The sequence below is a fragment of the Lycorma delicatula genome, chromosome 3, assembly GCF_047948215.1.
Source record: "Lycorma delicatula isolate Av1 chromosome 3, ASM4794821v1, whole genome shotgun sequence".
In the NCBI taxonomy this organism is placed as follows: domain Eukaryota; kingdom Metazoa; phylum Arthropoda; class Insecta; order Hemiptera; family Fulgoridae; genus Lycorma; species Lycorma delicatula.
In genome coordinates, this window is record NC_134457.1 from 123,415,311 (window position 1) to 123,434,561 (window position 19,251).

Below are 19,251 nucleotides of genomic sequence, written 5' to 3' on the forward strand. Positions count from 1 at the left end.
TATAAATTAGTATATTCTTGCACCCAATTTGAGCATCATTAAATATGATATAAAAATTATACTAAAACTTTTGTGTTAAAATAAAATAGAATAATTATTATTCATATGTAAATATGATAAATTGTAACGGAAGTTATTCGCAAAGAAGAACCTCCCCATGGAGCAACGGAAGTACGGAGAGAAATGACTCATCCGAGCCACTGAAGGATGGAGAGGATGCGACACAGCGGAATTACAACACCTGCGCATTGTGGATCAGACATATACGAGACACATAGTGAATGTGTGAGAGAATGGGTGTGAGTGGGGGTGTGTGGGGGTGTGTGGGGGTGTGTGCGTATGAGTGAATGTGTGTGTGGTTGGGTTCGTGTATGTGTGAGTGAATGTGTGTGTGGTTTGGGGGCGTGTCTGTGTGTGTGAATCTGGGTGTGTGTTTGTATGAGTGAATGTGGGTGTGTGGGGGGTTGTATAAATGTGGGGTTCGTGAATGTGTGGTGGCTCGGGTGTGCCTCTTCCACTCTGTTTCTGGATGTTCTTCCGTGTGTGCCATTTCCGCATTTTTCTTGGGTCGCTTGAGTGTGTTACAATCTGCATATTATTCACAACGTCTTTAATATCAATTTTTGACATGATCTGAAGACAACATTTCAAGATTACTCTTTTTTATTGTATCTACTAGTTCTAATACTATAATTTAGTGAATGCTATTACTAGTGATAATGACTTGTAACCACTGCTGTTAAAACTAAACTACTTAATATGTAAACATCCATATGTAAAATGGAATCATATGCAACATATTACATGTGTAATATTTGTGTATGGTCTTAACATGTAAACAAAATCACAACTGATTAAGTAACAAATTTCTTTAAATTATATTTAACAGCTAAAACATCTGTATTTTATTAAAACAAAAAAAAATACCAAAACAAAAAGAAAAGCCACCAAGAAGGATGACTTGCAGTAAATAAATTAGAACACCCAACTTTCTTACAGCCCAGATAGACTTAAGACTGTGCAAACAAAAAAAGTCGATCGTGCATTAATTAATTTTATGTGCCATCCATGCAACCACAATGTGCCACAGCGAAACGTGGTGGGTACAGCTAGTTTTATATATGGGTAAAAATCCTTACTTTGCATTTTGCTGATCGCCTAAATCCCATTAATCATAACGATAGTATTTCTGTTGCTCACAAAGCGAAATTTCTGGGTGTTTTATTATGTGAGAAGTACTGGTGGAATGATTAAATTGAGTTCTTTTCTGCGTTAATAAAACGCTAAGCTTATCATCATTATTAAATATATTTTATGCCTATATATATTTCCGCATAAAGTTTAACGAGTTTTTAAGATAAAAAAATTGGCTATATAAAATAATCTGGCGCTTATAATTATTAATCGTGTAGAACAGGGTTACTAGGCGTCCTGATTTCACTAGGAATGTTCCGATTTGGTAACTGTAATGTCGTGTCCTGATATTCAGTCTATAATCCCCGATTTGCAAAGAAAACTTTAAAATCTAACTACAGACGTTATTAATACGACTGCAGTTTTTGAATGCTTAGCATGTAAGAATGGAAGTAGGAGAATTTCAAAATGGTGCGCGTGACGTATTTACACTGTTTCGGGATTTCCTTGCCCGTAACAATTAGCAACTCATAAATTAATTAATTCGTGATGTTTATTAAATAATTATAACTCCGAAATATAATATTTTTTTACTTATGCAATTGGTTCATATTTAAAACTTTTTTTTTACAATTAAAAATTTGTAAATGACTGCAAGAAAAAGGGTCATTTTATTAAAATTATTTATAAATGAATTTAGTAAAAAGAAAAAATTAATAAAATTGTTAACCGAATGATGAAAAAACAACTTAAGATTTAATAGGAGGGAATAAAGGGAAATTTTGCAGCTCATAGGAATTTGATAGGTAGGTAAGTGGATATACTGTTTAGCAACGCATTTAGTGCGAGATGACGATTATTCCGCGTCGTACAGTAGTCCTGCACGGATAGTCATCCTTCTTTTTACAGCAAAACATTTTTTTTTGTTTTAAAATCCCGATCCGAAAGGAAGTATTCTAATCACGAAAAATTTCGGTTTTCAGATTTCAACAGAAATATCAATTTTGACTATCCCTGAATCCATTTTGACTAGTTTCGGCGTGACGTTTGTACGTACGTACGTACGTACGTATTTCGTGTAACTCAAAAACGATTAACCGTAGGATGTTGAAATTTTGGATTTAGGATTGTTGTAACATCTAGTTGTGCACCTTCCCTTTTAATTGTAATCGACTGAACCGAAAGCGTCCGAAAAACCCAAAAACCGAAGAAATTTGAATTTTGAACTTTTTCTTAACTGCAGTAATAAGCCCTCATTGAGAACTTTTTAACGATAAATCATAAATGGTACTTATTTTCATTGGTTTCAGAGTTATAGCCAAATTAAATTTTAATTAATGAAATATTTGAATCTATAGGGGGAAGGTACATCGGTTCGAATCGACTTCATCTCCTTTATTTTTTTTAAATTAATTAAATTTAACTTTTTTTTTAAATTAACATTTAAAAAAAAAATTTAAATTAATTTTTTAATAAAAATTAAGTATAATTTTTACTAATATATAAATAATAAATAATATATAAATAATTAATAATTATATATAAATAATATATACTTAGTAGGAATAACAAAGATGGACCACTGAATGTGAAAATAGGAGGAGAAAAAATTATGGAGGTAGAAGAATTTTGTTATTTGGGAAGTAGAATTACTAAAGATGGACGAAGCAGGAGCGATATAAAATGCCGAATAGCACAAGCGAAACGAGCCTTCAGTAAGAAATATAATTTGTTTACATCAAAAATTAATTTAAATGTCAGGAAAAGATTTTTGAAAGTATATGTTTGGAGTGTCGCTTTATATGGAAGTGAAACTTGGACAATCGGAGTATCTGAGAAGAAAGATTAGAAGCTTTTGAAATGTGGTGCATCAAACCAGTCAAATGACTGAAGACAAAAAAAAAATACAAAAAAAAATTAATTTATTAATAATTATTAACCCGTGATTGTAAACGAATTTTTACAATAAACAATTATTCAATGATAACAGAAAAAAATATGAAAAAATCAAAAGTTATATGTGAAGTAAAATTTTATGTACTTTTAAAAATGTGTATATGTAATTTAATAGGTATTACGTTAGTGTATATGTATCAGAACTGATGAAACATCTGATTATTTAATATTAATTGAAAATTATAATTTAGAATCGTATTACTTTTGGAAAGAATGCTTAACGATTGTAAATGAAAAAGAAAGTGTAACTTAAGTAATATACAAGGGATATATTTAATAAATTCAAACAATAGTCAAATATAGTAAAAGGATAGCCCACTACAGTTTATGATTACCGAGTTTATGGGTATCCAAAATTTTCTGTCGTAAATGAATTGAATATGGACGAAGTGCAACATTGAAATATCAATAGACCCTAAGACGTTAGAATTAAAAAATAAATAAACTTAAAAAATTTGTCCATGGTCAGGACAAAATAATAGGGTCACAGGTAATATATCGATTTGGGTAATAATATTATATTGTACATTAATTGTAATTGTTATTATTGTATTGTTAATTGAAATATTTATAATTTTATAAATAAAGTTCGTGCTTGATTTTAGATAATTATTAATCTCCGATTGTAAAAAAAAAAATATGATAAATTAGAATTCAATAAGTTATTAACGAAATAAAATTTTATGTACTTTTCATTTAAAAAAAAGGTGTGTCTGTAATTTAATAGTTACAAGGAAGTCATGTGATGTTCACATCAGATTGTTTTTGGCATTTCGGCATTTTTATTTTTCAGATAAGTTCAGATAGGAGCAGCTAGAATCTAAATTTGGGTTTAATTACTAATAATTGATGGAAATTTTCCGAATAAGTCAAGTACGCATTAAAATACATGAATTTCTAAGGGAATAAAATACTGGTGGTATTTTAATGGAAAATTATTTACTACAAAAAAACTTCCGAGGTGTTAAGTACACAATATAAAAACAAGATAAGGAAGTATAAGAAAATATGCTATTTTAAACTTCACTTGCTAAATGAATCCAGTTAATTAAGTAGAAATTTCGATAACTCTAGCTGAAATTAATACGACGAACGATTGAATAGTATAAAAAAATCGCAAATTAAAAGTTTCATGAGGATTTCCTATCACTAAAAAATTATTTCTTTCTACCTTTTGATATAATATGTTAAAATGAGAATTTTTCATGAAAAAATAAATAAAAATCTAATGGTGACACCGCATTACTTCCTTGTACGCCTATTAAATTACATACACATTTTTTTTAAAGTGAAAAGTACATGAAATGAAATTTTATGTACTTTTCACTTCTGATTTTTTCTTATTGTTATTATTGAATTATTATTTATCGTGAAAATCTTTTTACAATCAGAGGTTAATAATTATTAATAAATCAATATATTTAAATAAAAAATAAAAAAAAGAAGCTTAAGTTGGAATCGACAAATCGGTTCGATTCCTCTTGTAAGATCAAAATATTTCATTAATTAAAATTTTATTTGGTTATAACTCTGGAACCAATGAAAATATGCAACACTTATGATATATCGTTGTGTAAAGCTGTCAATCAGGGCTTATTACAGTATTTAAGAAAAAGTCCAAAATCCACATTTTTTTGGATTTTGGAATTCTCTGGTCCACACAGATCCACATAAAAAAGCCCTTAGTAAGGTAAGATAATTAAATATTCTCATAATGATTTAATTTTTTTCGAACAATTTTTTAAATTTATTTATTATCTTTATTTAAAGAAAGGAGCACATGATGTCAGACAAGTAATATAAAGGAGGTTTACATATTTGTTTACATTTTTACTCAGACTATTTTTCTGCCTAATTTCTGTGTCGCTGTTTCTTGTGTGAGACTTTGATTTTTAATTTGAATTGGAATTTAACTGGATTAAATTGAATTTACTTAAATATATTATGGTCAGGTGACCCATAGGACTTTTCATCGCACTCACGATTGGGATCTGCCATTCGGTCGGAAAGAACTACAAAGAAGGCTTCCCGTGATACTTTATGGAGCACTAGATGGGAAGTGATCGCTGAAACGTGTGGCACCGCACGCCTCTTCAGAAGAAAGTGGGAAGAAGAGACATGTGATCAAGAATACCCACTCTTGTCTCCGGAACCCAGGAGAGGGACTGAGGTGCAAGATACTTGCTCTCCCGCACTGCTGGGAGGTCATACATCAACATCGCCGAATGAGGAGAGCAACGCATGTGGAGGTCGGCAGATGGAACGGGAAAAAACCGTGAGGATCAATTACGATCTGAGAGGGCCAGTACATCACATAGCCACCCGGCGTCAGTCTAATCCTTGGAGGACTACGCTTCAGGAACGACCCCTGTCCTGATATCGAAATGGAGAATGATTTTGTAGAAGAAATCAAACAGAGTAATAAACGCCTTACATCAAGCTCTCCACCGTTGACGGGTCCCGGAAGCAACGGGCAATCGGAAGGGGTTTCGTGGAATCTGAGAGGGAGTCCGGAGCTTATTTAACCGAGGAAGTTGATCGAAGCTACATGACACTACGGGGCAAGAAGTGACCAGCATTAGAGGGCCCTGCAATCTTGCCTGCTCTCTTAGAACTATTTACTAGAGTGGAGAGTTTGGATGGATTAGTGAAAATATGCCCGACTACAAAATGGGAGATTAAAGACACTCTCGAACTGATAGTATCTTTACGAAGAAAAATGGAGAAGGTGACCTGGATGGATCTGCTGACAAAATCCCCAACGGGGAAGGGGGAAATCCCCTCCATGATAAAAGCTGCTACTCAAACCGCGCCGAGGGATCATAATTTGAAGAATATCCTGTCCCAGACTCTTACAGACGACGAGTTAATTGAGGCAGTGAGCAGAAACGGGCCGTGCTGTGTGATGGTACGAGTGGAACACATCACGCAAGGCTTGGCTGTGAAGGCAGATGTGTGGGTATTCATTGATCTAGCTTCAGTTAATTCCGGTGGGGGTCGAGGGATGTATTGCGGTGTCGCTGCTGGAGACGTCAGATAGTTCCAGGTTTCTTGGGTGAGATATGACTAAACTGCCCTCACGGCGATTTACTGTTTTCTTTGACTCCGAGGCCGAGGAAGTCGCATCTCTAGAGATGATATTGAGAGCCGTACGAGGTATTGAACAAGAAACATCTACGCCTGCATTTTTCTTGCCACACGACAAGTTTGGACGATGTGTGGAACGGTTAGTCCTGAATTTATTTAGACGGACGAGTACGGGGGTCAAGGTAGTAGACTTTAGAGGCATCACTGGGAAACGGGATATAGTGACTCCATCTACTCGGCGTTCTACCCCGGCGGAAGTGGAGAAAGTGGCGTTCTATCCCGGCGGAAGTGGTGGAAGTGGAGTGGCACGATGGTTGTGCGGAACTCTGGGCAATCGTACGACGATTTAGTAAAAACAGTTAAACAATCAGTAGAAGGCCAAGTTGGAAACATCCTATCCGTAAGACAAGGCAAGGCAATGGCGAGGAATTGTGCATTAGAGTGAGAGGTGCCGAGAAGACTGCTGCCTTGAAAAACGTAATTCGAGATAATGCATCTTGAAGGTTGTCCTAAATTCGAAGGACAACAGGCGCACGGTAATGCACATTCACGATATTGAGAATGATGAGCCCGCGGCTGAGGTTGCAACAGCAGACAAGCGATCGGGGCGGGCGTAGACTTCTGGGTATCCTCTCTCCGTCCAGCATTCGGGAAAACTCAGAACGCGACGGTCATTACGTTGTACGGTGCGGTCAAACAACTGGTAGCATGAGGAGTAAGGATCGGGTGGCTATGTGGCTGTTGGACACCTTATCAACTGCAGCGATTGGTTTTGTTAAGACTGGGGTACCGGTAGTGGCCAGTGGCTCAGGAAGAGGCTTTGTGTGGGCAAACATAGGAGTTCTAGCAGTTTTTCCTGTTGCTTCCCGAATACTGGTACTGAAGAATTTATGTCGTTTCTGGATGGTTTGTTCATGGAGCTCCACCGCCATTGAGCCGAAACTCTGGTAATTGCCAGAGATTTTAACACGAAAGCAACTGATTTTGCTGGGTCGCCTGTGGAACTGGTGACAGTTATTCAAGAACTGGTGGGCATGCACGGCAGCAGGCGTATTTATCGACTGCAACCCCTCTCGTCATGCCTACAGGTGGAACGATGGGATTGCCCGCCTCAGACGAGAAGCATGGGCAGCTAGACGATCCTTTCAGCGGACTATGAGGAGGGACTTACAGGACGCTCAGCTCCTAGCACGACGTAATTTCTTGGTGAAAAGGGCGGCGTACAAGGCAGCAATCAAAGAGGTCAAGAACAAATGCTGGAGAGACCTTAATAACATGGTCGACCAAGATCCTTGGGGCTAGGGATTTCGGATTGTGATAGTCGAACTTGGAAGACAGCTCCGTTCCTTACAGAACAAATTATGGAGAGTGTGCGGGAATTATTCTCGAGTGACGATGACCCTCCGAGAGAAGAGATAGTAATTGACACCTCTTCTCTATTCAACATGGAGGAATTGCTGCTGGCCTGTAAGAAACTTAAACCACGGACGAGCCCGGGACCAGATGGCATTCTCACGGATGTTGTGGGCATTTTAGCGGAGAAAGCCCCAGTAGAATTTCTCATCATGAATGGCATGCTCTTGTCCGATCATATTCTGCGGGAATGGAAGGTATCCCGCTTGATTTTACTGCGGAAGCTGGGTCGTCAACTCGCCAACGTTTACCTGCTGTTTTGCTTGACTAACTCTTTGTGCAAATTAAAGAAAAATTGATTAACGCAAGACTGAAGAATAACATCGACCTTCACGGAGGATTCTCCGAACATCAATACGGCTTCCGTAAGGGGAGACCAGCCCCCGGTGCGATAGATTGTGTATATCATCTAGTTACAGAGTACCTGGCGTACTAGACGTATCCTAATTGTTTTTTTACTTGATATCAGAAATTCTTTCAACACGGTACGATGGAGACCCGTGTTTGACGCCCTGCGGGAGAAGCAGATCGACAATGGAATACAGAGACTTATTCAACGGTTTTTAGAGGATAGACATCTGACGTACAACTGCACGGATACCCAACTCCAATTCCCAGTTAAGTGTGGGATGCCACAGGGATCGGTAATTAGTCCAACGTTGTGGAACCTAGTATTCGATGGTGTATTTCGATTACAATACCCAGCGGGAGTCATGCCAGTAGTCTTTGCAGATGATCTTGCACTCGTAGTTTCGGCGAAAGACGGAAACTAGGTAGTTGCAATCGCCAACGAGGCTATTGGGCGAGTACAGTGTTGACTACAGAGTAAAGGACTTTCTGTACCTTCAGAAAAAATATCATTTGTATGTATGGCAGGCAGACGCCCCTTACCTCCGCTACAGATCAAGGTTGAAGACATGTTGATTTCCGAAGTACGATCTGTGAAGCATTTAGGAATCTGGTTAGACCATCGGAGTATACTTGCCGTGCACGTCAAGGAAACAGCGGAGAAGGCAGGGACGATGGTCAAGGCCCTAAGTAGACTCCTGGGTAATATAACCTGACCGCAAGCTTCAAAACGGAAAGTGTACAGACACTTCATTAACTCAATGTGGAATCGGTGAATCGCAATGTGGTGCGGAATCATGAAATGCTGAAGGGTATGCTGCGGATCGCACTCCGCGACATTTCCGCATACTCTTCCGTCTCGACCGAGGCAGCACTTTTCATTGTAGGTGTTCCCCCATTTCAACAGTTAGCCAGGGAGAAAATTGGAATCATCCAGGGTGCTGATAGAAACGAGATGAATAGATGTCTCCTCCGAGAGTGGCAAGTCCGCTGGGATCAAGCTTCTACTGGCCGATGGACTCACCGTCTGATCCGGCAGATTGAGCCATGGGTCAACCGCAACTTCGGTGTGGTATCCTACTGGTTGACCCTCTTAATGACTGGCCATGGCGTGTTCCGGGTGTACGTACATGACAGGAGGAGGACAGACAACCCCGTCTGTTTATACTGTGGAGAGTTAGATACACCGGAACACGTCGTGTTCGACTGCCGGATGTGGGTCACCGGTCGCCACGGATGTGAAATGGTCACTGAGCCCCTTGCAGTCGAGAACATCGTCGAGCGTATGTTGTCCGGAGTGAAGGAGTTTTGGACAATAACCAGTTTTATCACAAGTATTCTTCAACAGAAAAGTCTAGACGACGGAGCCGCGAGAGGATGAGGTACAGCCCCCTGCGGAGCTGCCGTTCATCGGTCCTTGCACTGATGGACGGGAGTGATGAGACACTGGGACTCCCTTGTCCCTTAGTGAAGAAGACCGACACCCTATGTGGGTCCCCTTCACGGATGCCCACATTAGAGTCTAAGGCGTCAGGACCGAGTATCAGCAAGGAAGGTCCACTGAAAGGCCGGAGAACGTGACCTGTGTGTGGAAGGGGAAGTAAAGGACAGCTCCCTGTGCAGCCGTTGTTCATCCGCACTTGCGCAGGTAGGCGGCAGTGATGGTGTACGGAGACTCCGGATTCCCCCTTGCCCAAAGGCACATCTTGGGGCAGTGCAGTACTTGATCGCGGATCTGGCCCCAGGATGGGGAGTTGATGAGATGGTTAGGTTTAGTCGGTAGAGCGTAGGCATACATACGCACTTTAATAACAACTAAACCTGTTGTGAGTCCGACACTTTGTCCGTAAATGGGATTCCCCTCTCCAGAAAAAAAGTAATATAAAGGGAAAAATGATGTAACGAATATTTCTGCAATGGATTTATCTGGGATTCTGTTGCTTTTTGAACATTCCTTATCATGAGATAAAAATATTGGAAAATTAAAAATTTTATTCTGGAGTCAGAATAATCATTGATCAGCTATTCGCAGGGCTTTAGTTCAGCCCCAGATAAGTATATATACTTTTTGAATTTTACCTGTTGGCTATTCTATATTTAAACGTCCTACCGCAGAAGTGTTCGGGCTGAGCTAAAAATGGTCCACTACTGAACTCTAAACAAGCTTGCAGCCGTTTTCAGGGGGAAAAATCTTAAAATAATATACTGCATTTTGATGCCAAGATTTTTGTTTCAAGGACTAAATTGGGCCGTAAGCATATTAGTTTGATATTATACGTTATATAGCTATAACGTAAGGTAATATAGTTATATTACCTTACAAATCTTTGGACTCAAATAAGGGTTAGACTAATAAAATGAGACGATATAGTTTTCTTCAACAAGGTGGCAGGGATTAAATATAGGCAAATTCTAATCCTTTCATTCAACTTATACAACATCAATTTTCTTTTGTCCAAGCAGCTATAAGTGATAGAGTTCATTAACTAGACCTTTTCTGAGTTCTGTTTAATTGTAGTGCGATGTTTGTGTATTCGTTTTTCCATCTAATGTACATACTGTATATGAGATGATTTCGATTTAGTTGGAAGATAATGTAAGAATGCACAATATCTTCCATAATATACATTATTTTTTACGTATGATTATAATTTGTGTGCTCCTTGATATAATGATGGAGAATCTAGAATAATACATTTTCAAAAATATCCTATATAATCTAGTGAAAAAATTTAACAGACGTCCAAATTTTGGTCACTGATTAAATCTGCGATCGAATATTTAATACATTTATATTACTGACTAAAATGGTCATCCGGAATACAATTTTGAAGTGAATTATTATTTTTACTTACATATTATTGCTGTATCCTCAGTTTTGCCTCTGTATTTAAACCGAGAAGATGAGATAGGAAATAGGCGAAAAACATTGCCAGATCCTGGTTGAGAATCAAATTCAAGACCACTAGATTAGGTTAGGTTAGAGCTCTAATTTTTAATACAATTTGTTGATACAGGAAGGATTTGAATACATGGTTCATAAGATAGGAAAATAAGGGTTGACAGAACAAATGAAGTGCCGAAACGGTAGACTGCCAGATTTAAAAATAAAATATATGAATATTTGTACGACATTTGCTTCGAAGCGATTTAAGAACGGATTCTAGAAGATGAACATTTTTAATGGATATTTAAAAGTCGTGGCAGAAAAATAACGATTTAATGGTGGTTGGTAACAACTGGAATAAAAAAATAAATGGCGCATATAAATTTTAAGTGGTAAATCTCTATTATATACTAAAACGTTGCCTGTAAAACATGGATGCAGTTTTATTTTAATCTGGTAAAAAATGTTAGTTTTCTAACTAAAATAGTTAAATTTAAAATATTTTGTTCGTCCTTAATTTATGTACCAAGAAAAGTATTAAATATTTTTTTAAATTTCAGTACTTTCATTTTCTTTTTTTCCCAAACAGTTACAAGGAATCTAAGTTGAACGTTTAAAAATATAATGAAAATATTATGCCACAAAAATAAAGATTTACCGAAGTTTTTACATTTCAAACTTTTATAAAATCCTTGAACAAAACACCATACAGCATTTTTTAAAGTTAGCAGAATATTTTTTAAGTTCTGTAATTTAAAATCAGTTCTGATAAGATACAAGAAACTTAATGTCATTACTTCGGTCACATGGAAGAAATAAATTTATTTAAGATACACTCGAGGAATTTTATACTAAATCAATGCCTGTTTATTTAAGAATCTCTCTAAGCAGTTGCATAAGTATTTTTTCTCCTCCACTTTAAACAGTAGAAAAAGAACAAATAAATATTAGCAATGAGACCAAGTTTTAATAGCTGAACCCGAGTTTATATCAATCATAACGGCAGACACAATTATGGTTTAAAATTATTTTTCAATTACTTCTTTTCATTTTAATAACATTGTTAAGAGAAAAATATCTGATTTAAAAAGTCTTAATACATATTAAAATCTTACGTCCATTATGAGATTTTAAATCTATTTTACTTTTTTGCTATATTATACTGCCTCGCAACAGGATATAAGTCTTTCTTTTTCCTGTTTTGTGAATGAAGTGTAGTCTTGTATATTCTCAGTTTGACCATACCTGAGATGTGTGGATAATTGAAACCCAACCACCAAAGAACACCGTTATCCACGATCTAGTATTCAAATCCGTGTAAAAATAGATGGCTTTACTAGGACTTGAACGCTGGAACTCTCGACTTCCAAATCAGCTGATTTGAGGATATAAGTCTAAATAATTACAGTCCTCAGTTGATCTTGTCTAGTCTCATGCCAACTATTTTAGAGAAAGTACTGTTTAAATACTAAAAACTGAAATTATAAAACTAAACTGATATTGAAATCCACAACATTAAAACTCAAATCTGAAATTAAAGTTATACTATCATTATTTGAATTTTTTGAATTAGAATTTAACAAAATCAAAAAAATAACAGCTGATCGGAGGTGATTTTAACTTCTTTCCCAATTGGTCGTAATACTTACCTTTACCTTTCTATAGTCGATGAAAAAAATTAAGAGTGCCCAAATATAAGAGTACCTTCAGGTTTTACGAAAAGCTATAACACAATCTGAAAATATAATGTATATTAAGAGGGGAAATTATTTATGAAACATATCTTCTAATATACACTTAGATATTTTAAGTAAAATTTACTTACCCCTGTAACATTTTTATGAGCCTTCAAGGACTCATACCGTTGACCTCCCACAGGAGGGCTGAATAAAGGAGAATAATGCGATATAGTTACATTATAATACAAAGGCGCAGCTGGTGGTTTACCCCAGAAGATGAAAACGTCACACAAATGTTCATTATCTTTGTTCTTTACTGCATGAGCTGACAGCTTAGTCGGCATTTCAGGCGCTGAAATAATTAAACCAAAACTTTTGAAAAGGTTCAATATTAGTCTAATATTGTGTAAAATAAATATAGATTATCTGTATAACATTTACTGCCATTAATAAAAAAAGGGAGTATAAAGTTTGAAATATTTTAAACTCTCTCTCTCTCTCTGCTTGCGTTTGCGTCCGTTCGCGCCCGCGTGTTGTGTGTGTGTTCTGTTTTTAGAAAATTTTACTTACAAAATCAGTTTACACAACATAATAATGAGATCTTAAGAACTCGCATCCGCATGTCTGTCTGCGTGTTCATCCCCATTAGATTAGCACCGGTATGTACCGATTACTGCGAAAAATCCCGATTCGTTAATACATGTCTGGTAGCAGTCAGGTGTATACTTCTTATACTATAATATATATCGATATATAACGAAATACATATTAATGATATATATTTTTATTAATGTGACTGTTTTTCTTCATAAAATAATGAACTATAACCAAAAAGTACGCACCGGAATGTACCGATCATTAGCGGGAAATCCCGATTTGTTAGTATAATTTTCTAGTCAAATTTCTAATATAACTTTCGTTATAACAATTTTCATTATTAAAAAACATAAAAATGTTTTTACACAAGAAGTAATCAATTTTGGATACCTAATAATCCCATTCCAGGACGCCACCCGTCCGGAGGGCGTGTCTACGGCACGCCTCTGCAACTAGTATTAATTATAAATATTTGTAATATTCATTAACATAAATATTAATATAACAAGTATTATTGTTTATCTATCTTATGTTTACAGAATGTATCACGAAATTCTTGTGGGACTTTCATAATCTATTCTTCTTTGAAAATAATTGAAAAGTTTCATATAAAATATATGGCCTAAAATGCTTCGTTTGCGAGTTACGGCTAGTGAAAGATTTCGCTCAGATTTCCGCTATCCCGGTGAAATAAGGTCGTAATGAAATTTTTATGACGTTAATTATCAGAAAAAATTAGTAATTTCTTATGGTCTTTGACCTGAAATGTCGAATAAAATAGGTCGCAGAACCGTATCTGTGCAGTAGTTTTTGAGAAATCTGAAGTGAAAACCAATAAAACCCGGTTTTTTATGTTTGACGTACAATATTTAACTTTTTTAAATGGATAATAAACACTAAACTTTTAAACAAAACTTATGGAGAATTTAATTCTGAACAAAATGTAAGTTAAAATGAGTAAAACAAAGAAAAGTTAGAAAAATAAAAATTTCATTTAGAAACATCACACTAGACCAAATTGCATTATACGTACCAGTTTATCATAAATGTTCAAAAATGAACATTGTTGAAAATGAACCCCTCATTTTCAACACATTTCTTGGCAAGCTTCTGTAGTGGGTTTTTTTGCTCTTTTTAGTTCTTCAGGGCTTTCCTTAAGTTGAACAGCCGCATCCATTATGCAGACAATTAATTCCTCACGAGAATGTATTTTTGAATACAACATTTCTCATCCACCTCCAGACGCAAAAATCTAAAGTTGTTAGATCAGGTGATCTTGGTGGTCAGGAATGTGAACCTCTACGACCGATCCATTTCTCAGCGAAATGATGATTTAAGTGAGTGGAAACAGCACAAGCGAAGTGGGGAGGCGGGCTATCATACTGGAAGTATACTTTGCGTCTCAGTGCTAGAGAAACATCTTCAAGCAGCTGTAGCAATTTTTGAAAAAAATTGCAAGTAGGCCTCAGCATTTAAGCGGCCAAGTAATATGAACGGTAATATTAAAAATATTAGCGGTAATATTAGGTAATATTGAAAATGGTCTTCCACCGTTTCATGAGGATTTACTTCTGGCCACGTATGCTCATTGTGTAAGTTGTCGACGCCATCTCTAGTGAGATTTACCTCACCGTTAAACAAAACACTAATTTTAGAGTGTCTATCAGTTGTAAAACTCCTAGAAAAGCGGACCGTCTCCTGGATGTAGATGTAGAACTAGCTGTTTATGATAAGGATAAAACTCGTTTAAATGTCCTCCAAATTATCGAATGCGAAACTACGATTTGCTTAGAAAGACGATGGGTAATGACATCTGGACTGCGCTGAATTGCATCGATATCAATTTTATCAATAACAGCGTCATGTTGTTATCAATACCAGATCGTTCGTAGTTGTACGAATATTAGGTAGTGAACCCGTTTCCCGAAGATTGTGAAAAGTCGACTGTTTTAGAATCTGGAATCCTGCGATTCAGAAAACGTATTTAATATTCTTCTGCAGCACTTCCATTATACAAATCCAAAATGAATACCATATCAGCAAACTCCTCTGTTGAAAATAAGTGCGGCATTACTTCAATGGCAAACTGATCACGTTCTACCTAAAATTTCCAGGAAACCTTCCCTAACGACAACACAGTTCACAGTACCCGATATACTTTATGTACGTTACATAATGAACTAAATATTAATATAGTATTGCACATTGTTGATCAGCTGTTGTTATTTTGTTGCCAAATTTGATAATAATCTTTTAATTAGTTTATTGTATTTCGGTCATTAATAAAAAAATTATTATCTAAGTAATTTTTATTTATTTATTTCTATTTTACAGTTGTTTGTATTACCAATTTTTAAAGTAAATCTTGTAAAATAATTTGGTTTTTGGTTACATAAAATAAGTACTTTTCTCACAGTTATGAAAGGTTTGGGAGGACTTCATGATACACCTGTAAATAATTATAATAGAAAATAACAAAGTTTGGCATTCATTTTCATTGCGCATTAGAAAGAATAACATGAATATTGACGATCTAAAATGAATCTAAATAAGAAAAAAAAATTAATCGTATTTTCGGCTCGTAGCAGAAATTATTACATCGTACCAGAACTTATACAATTTTTGAGTTAGATGGCTTGTTTTTGTCTACCTTCTGATGGTATAAGCATGTGGTCTACGATAGTGTAAATGTAGGTCAGATAGAACGCGATAGTATTTGAATTATGTAATCCGCTAGCAATCTAGACAGTGTATAGGTTAGCAGAGCGCAGTACTGATGGGTTTTTCTTCAAAGATTCAATTTAAATAATAAATATACTTTTAATGTAATGTATATACTTTTATTTAAATAATAAATATTTTAGGAAACGAATTTTCATTAAAAGATGTCTAAGGATGGAGGGAAAGAAAACGATAATACTTTTTCTCTGTTAGGTACGATTTTTCAGTCAATTCTAGTTTTAACGAAAAATTTTAATTTTAACAAATTTTTAATTTTCTGTTAAACTATGATCTTAAATATATTCAAAAAGGTATTAAACCTAATTTAAAAAACTGAAACGATAATAATTGGATATTAAAAATACCTTTCGGCATGCCGGAAGGCGGAGGTAGATTTCAACGGTGCTAAGTAGGGGATAAAAAAGATTTCCACCTTAAATTTAAGAAAAACTTCAAATTTATTCAATACGACAATGACTGCATGTGAAAAATTTCACAAGTTTAGCATACGACAACCTTCACCTTCTTACAATTCCAGCAAAAGTTCGGTCATTTTTGCTATAAGGGTTGGTCATATCAAAAACTGTTTCAGACAAATGTTTTAGGTAATGTTTAGAGGACTAAAGACCACTTTAAACCGATGCTGTGCCTATTAAGGGAGGTACGATTTTCTGTCTTCGAAACCCATTTTTTCGACCCCCTGAGCCAATGGTTGGTGATATCAAAAAACTTTATCCAAAGAATAGGCCTTTATCCAAAGAATAGCAGGAACTTTAAAACGATTCGATATTTTACGTAATAGGAAAGTTACAGCAATATTTTGTTTTTTTCGAAAAAGCCCCTCCCCGATTTCCACCTTCATGGACTGATTTTACCCGTTAACGAGCTCAATCGAGATTTTGAGTCGTTATATTTTATGTATCAATTTGGTAGTAATTGGCACAAAATTACGGCAGTTATCGTGCCCAAAAGAAAGTGTAATATTTTATATATATATATATATATATATATATATATATATATATATATATATATATATATGTACGCGAAGATCTATCGAAATTTTCCGGAAGTAGAATCATGGTACGCATTACAATAAGGTAGCTTTCTACCTAATAACATATTCAAACGGTTCTATTTAATTAAAGTCTTATTCTCTTTTTATGAAATTGTTTTACTAATATGTATATATACATATGTATTTCTAAGGAAAATATTTGACTTAAAAAATAAATGCGATTTTTTAGTAATTAATATACGAGAAAACTCTTCTATAAAATACAATTTTTTTTTATAAAGCACAATTTACAATTTTTTTATGTTTAAAAAATGTATCTTATACATATATAAAGCCGAAAGTTTGTCCGTTTGTTCTTGCATCATGCTAGAACCAACTGACCGAAGTATACCAGGGAAGTTTGTAAGCTAGATGGAAGCCTTAGCCCCCTTGGGGATGAAGTTGTCAATTGAAAGATATTCATTATGAAGAAAAAATGAACAATTAACTAATAATTAAAAATTAAATTAATCTCTGTCCCATGGCAACAGAAATAAGTTGTGAGGTTTACCTCATCGAAGGTCTGTGTACTGCAGTTACCATCGTTACTACTATTTTGTCTTGTAATTTAGTTTCTTTTTCTATAAAGCCTGAATACTTTAACTGCTATTTATCAGTATTATTCTCACATCATGAGGGTAACTAGCAGTACGGGTGGGGAGGGGGAGTTCCATTCCCCATGCGGGAAATGGCTAGTGAAGCGAACTGTGCGACCCCGCGGCCGGCTCTGGGGACCCCTTGGATCAGCCCCGGGGCTCGCCTGCGGATGTCCAGGTGGCTCCGCCCCTTGGCTAGACGGCCAGGGGCTTGCTTCGCTCTCCCGATCGGCTAGTACATATAAAAGTGAAAAACAATCATAAATGTGACAAGAGTCACATTTATGTATATGGAAATTTCATTCAATACAGTCAGATTTAAAGCTTGAATAAGAGAAAATTTTACGTAATATTTTGGTAGAATATGGTTTTGCTGAAACCATAAGTTTCTGTCTGAAAAACATAAGTTCTAAGTTACCTATCCAATGAACTTATAAACATCAGTTAAGCAAAAAATTAATTCTATTGTTTTCTTTAACATGCTTCAGAAAAAAAATTTACCTTGAACTTTTTCTTTTTAATCTAACTTGTTTGTTTAGTTATAAAGATGAAAGCAAGAAAAAACTCAAAAATGACCTAATCAGCTACACTTCAATACTTAAACCATTATTTCTTTTTCCTAAACGTCTTTGTAAATTTGTTCTTTCCTTTCTTCTGTCATTTCCAGTCACTCTCTTGTTCTATCCATCTCAGGCTTCATTCACTGCTGCCCAGCAGAAATTTGTGCCAGAAAATCAAGGGATAAATAAAAAAGGGAGAATGTGTAAAGGAATATTTTTTTTAATAGATTTGTATGTATTTATAGTATATTAAAAGAATATATCTATAAATAGTAAACCATGTAACTTAGATAGTAGCCTACAAAATATTCATGTCAATATAATTTGCTATAATTAAATTAAATTTTCTTATAATTAAATTTACTTACCACATAATGAAAGATTCCAATGGTATTCTTGAAGACATGAAGGCGTCTGGAAGAATAACCAAAATTGTTCACTTTCTTTTGTCCCGTTATCGTTTTTTGCCCGAACTGCTACAGAGTAGTTAGTATCAAAAGAAAGCGACGGTAGTGTCACTTCAAAAAGTTTTCTGGGCTGTTAAAAAAAATCAAATATAAAACTATGTCTTTTTATTAAAAAGTATTCTGCATAAAAAACGTTTAATACAACATGCAAAATCTTAAGACAAAGCAAATCTAACAACTATTAAATATTTTTGTGAATTTTTACCGTGCAAGAAACAGAATATTTAAAATTAAAAAAGTATTATATTAATAAAACCAGTAAATAATATTTTGTAGAACAGTTGTATAATAAAATTATAAAATAAAGCCGTAATCTTCAGTTTTAGAATACATTTTGCCTGAAAAACAAAAATATGTAAATTTATGGTGGGATTATTAAACTGACTTAAATTTTACTGCAGTTTTATGAACACATAATTAGTTTAAAAAGTTCAAAATATATTATAATTTTGGATTTTGTTAACGTAAGTTTTCATACTGCACTAAAATAAGAAATATTGCTACTATATATACATATTTACTTCTCTTAAGCTTTATTCAGAATTTAAAATACAGCAATTATATTTGAGAAAAATTAAATTGACATTAAGAAGCTTTTAGAAGAGCATTATCCACTAACAGCATTAGAGCGGCGATTAAGGTTTAACTAATTTCGATAAACGAACGCCTATTTTAATGAGACATTTGTTTAATCTTTGAGTAGAGTTAGCCGGTAATTCGGATGAGCCTATTTTGAGAGACGGTAAGGG

At 35.0% G+C, this 19,251-nt stretch overlaps 1 protein-coding gene across 1 annotated transcript in view; it reads right to left on the reverse strand.

Annotated features, from left to right (window-relative positions):
• LOC142320972 (uncharacterized) overlaps positions 1-19,251 on the reverse strand; it is an 87,335-nt gene that overhangs the window by 5,217 nt on the left and 62,867 nt on the right. The window contains exons 2-3 of the mRNA XM_075358969.1: positions 18,404-18,572; positions 12,651-12,856 (exon numbers count right to left, since the gene is read on the reverse strand). Coding sequence (XP_075215084.1) covers positions 12,651-12,848 — 198 coding nt within the window. The 5' untranslated portion in view covers positions 12,849-12,856; positions 18,404-18,572. The remainder of the gene's footprint in view (positions 1-12,650; positions 12,857-18,403; positions 18,573-19,251) is intronic.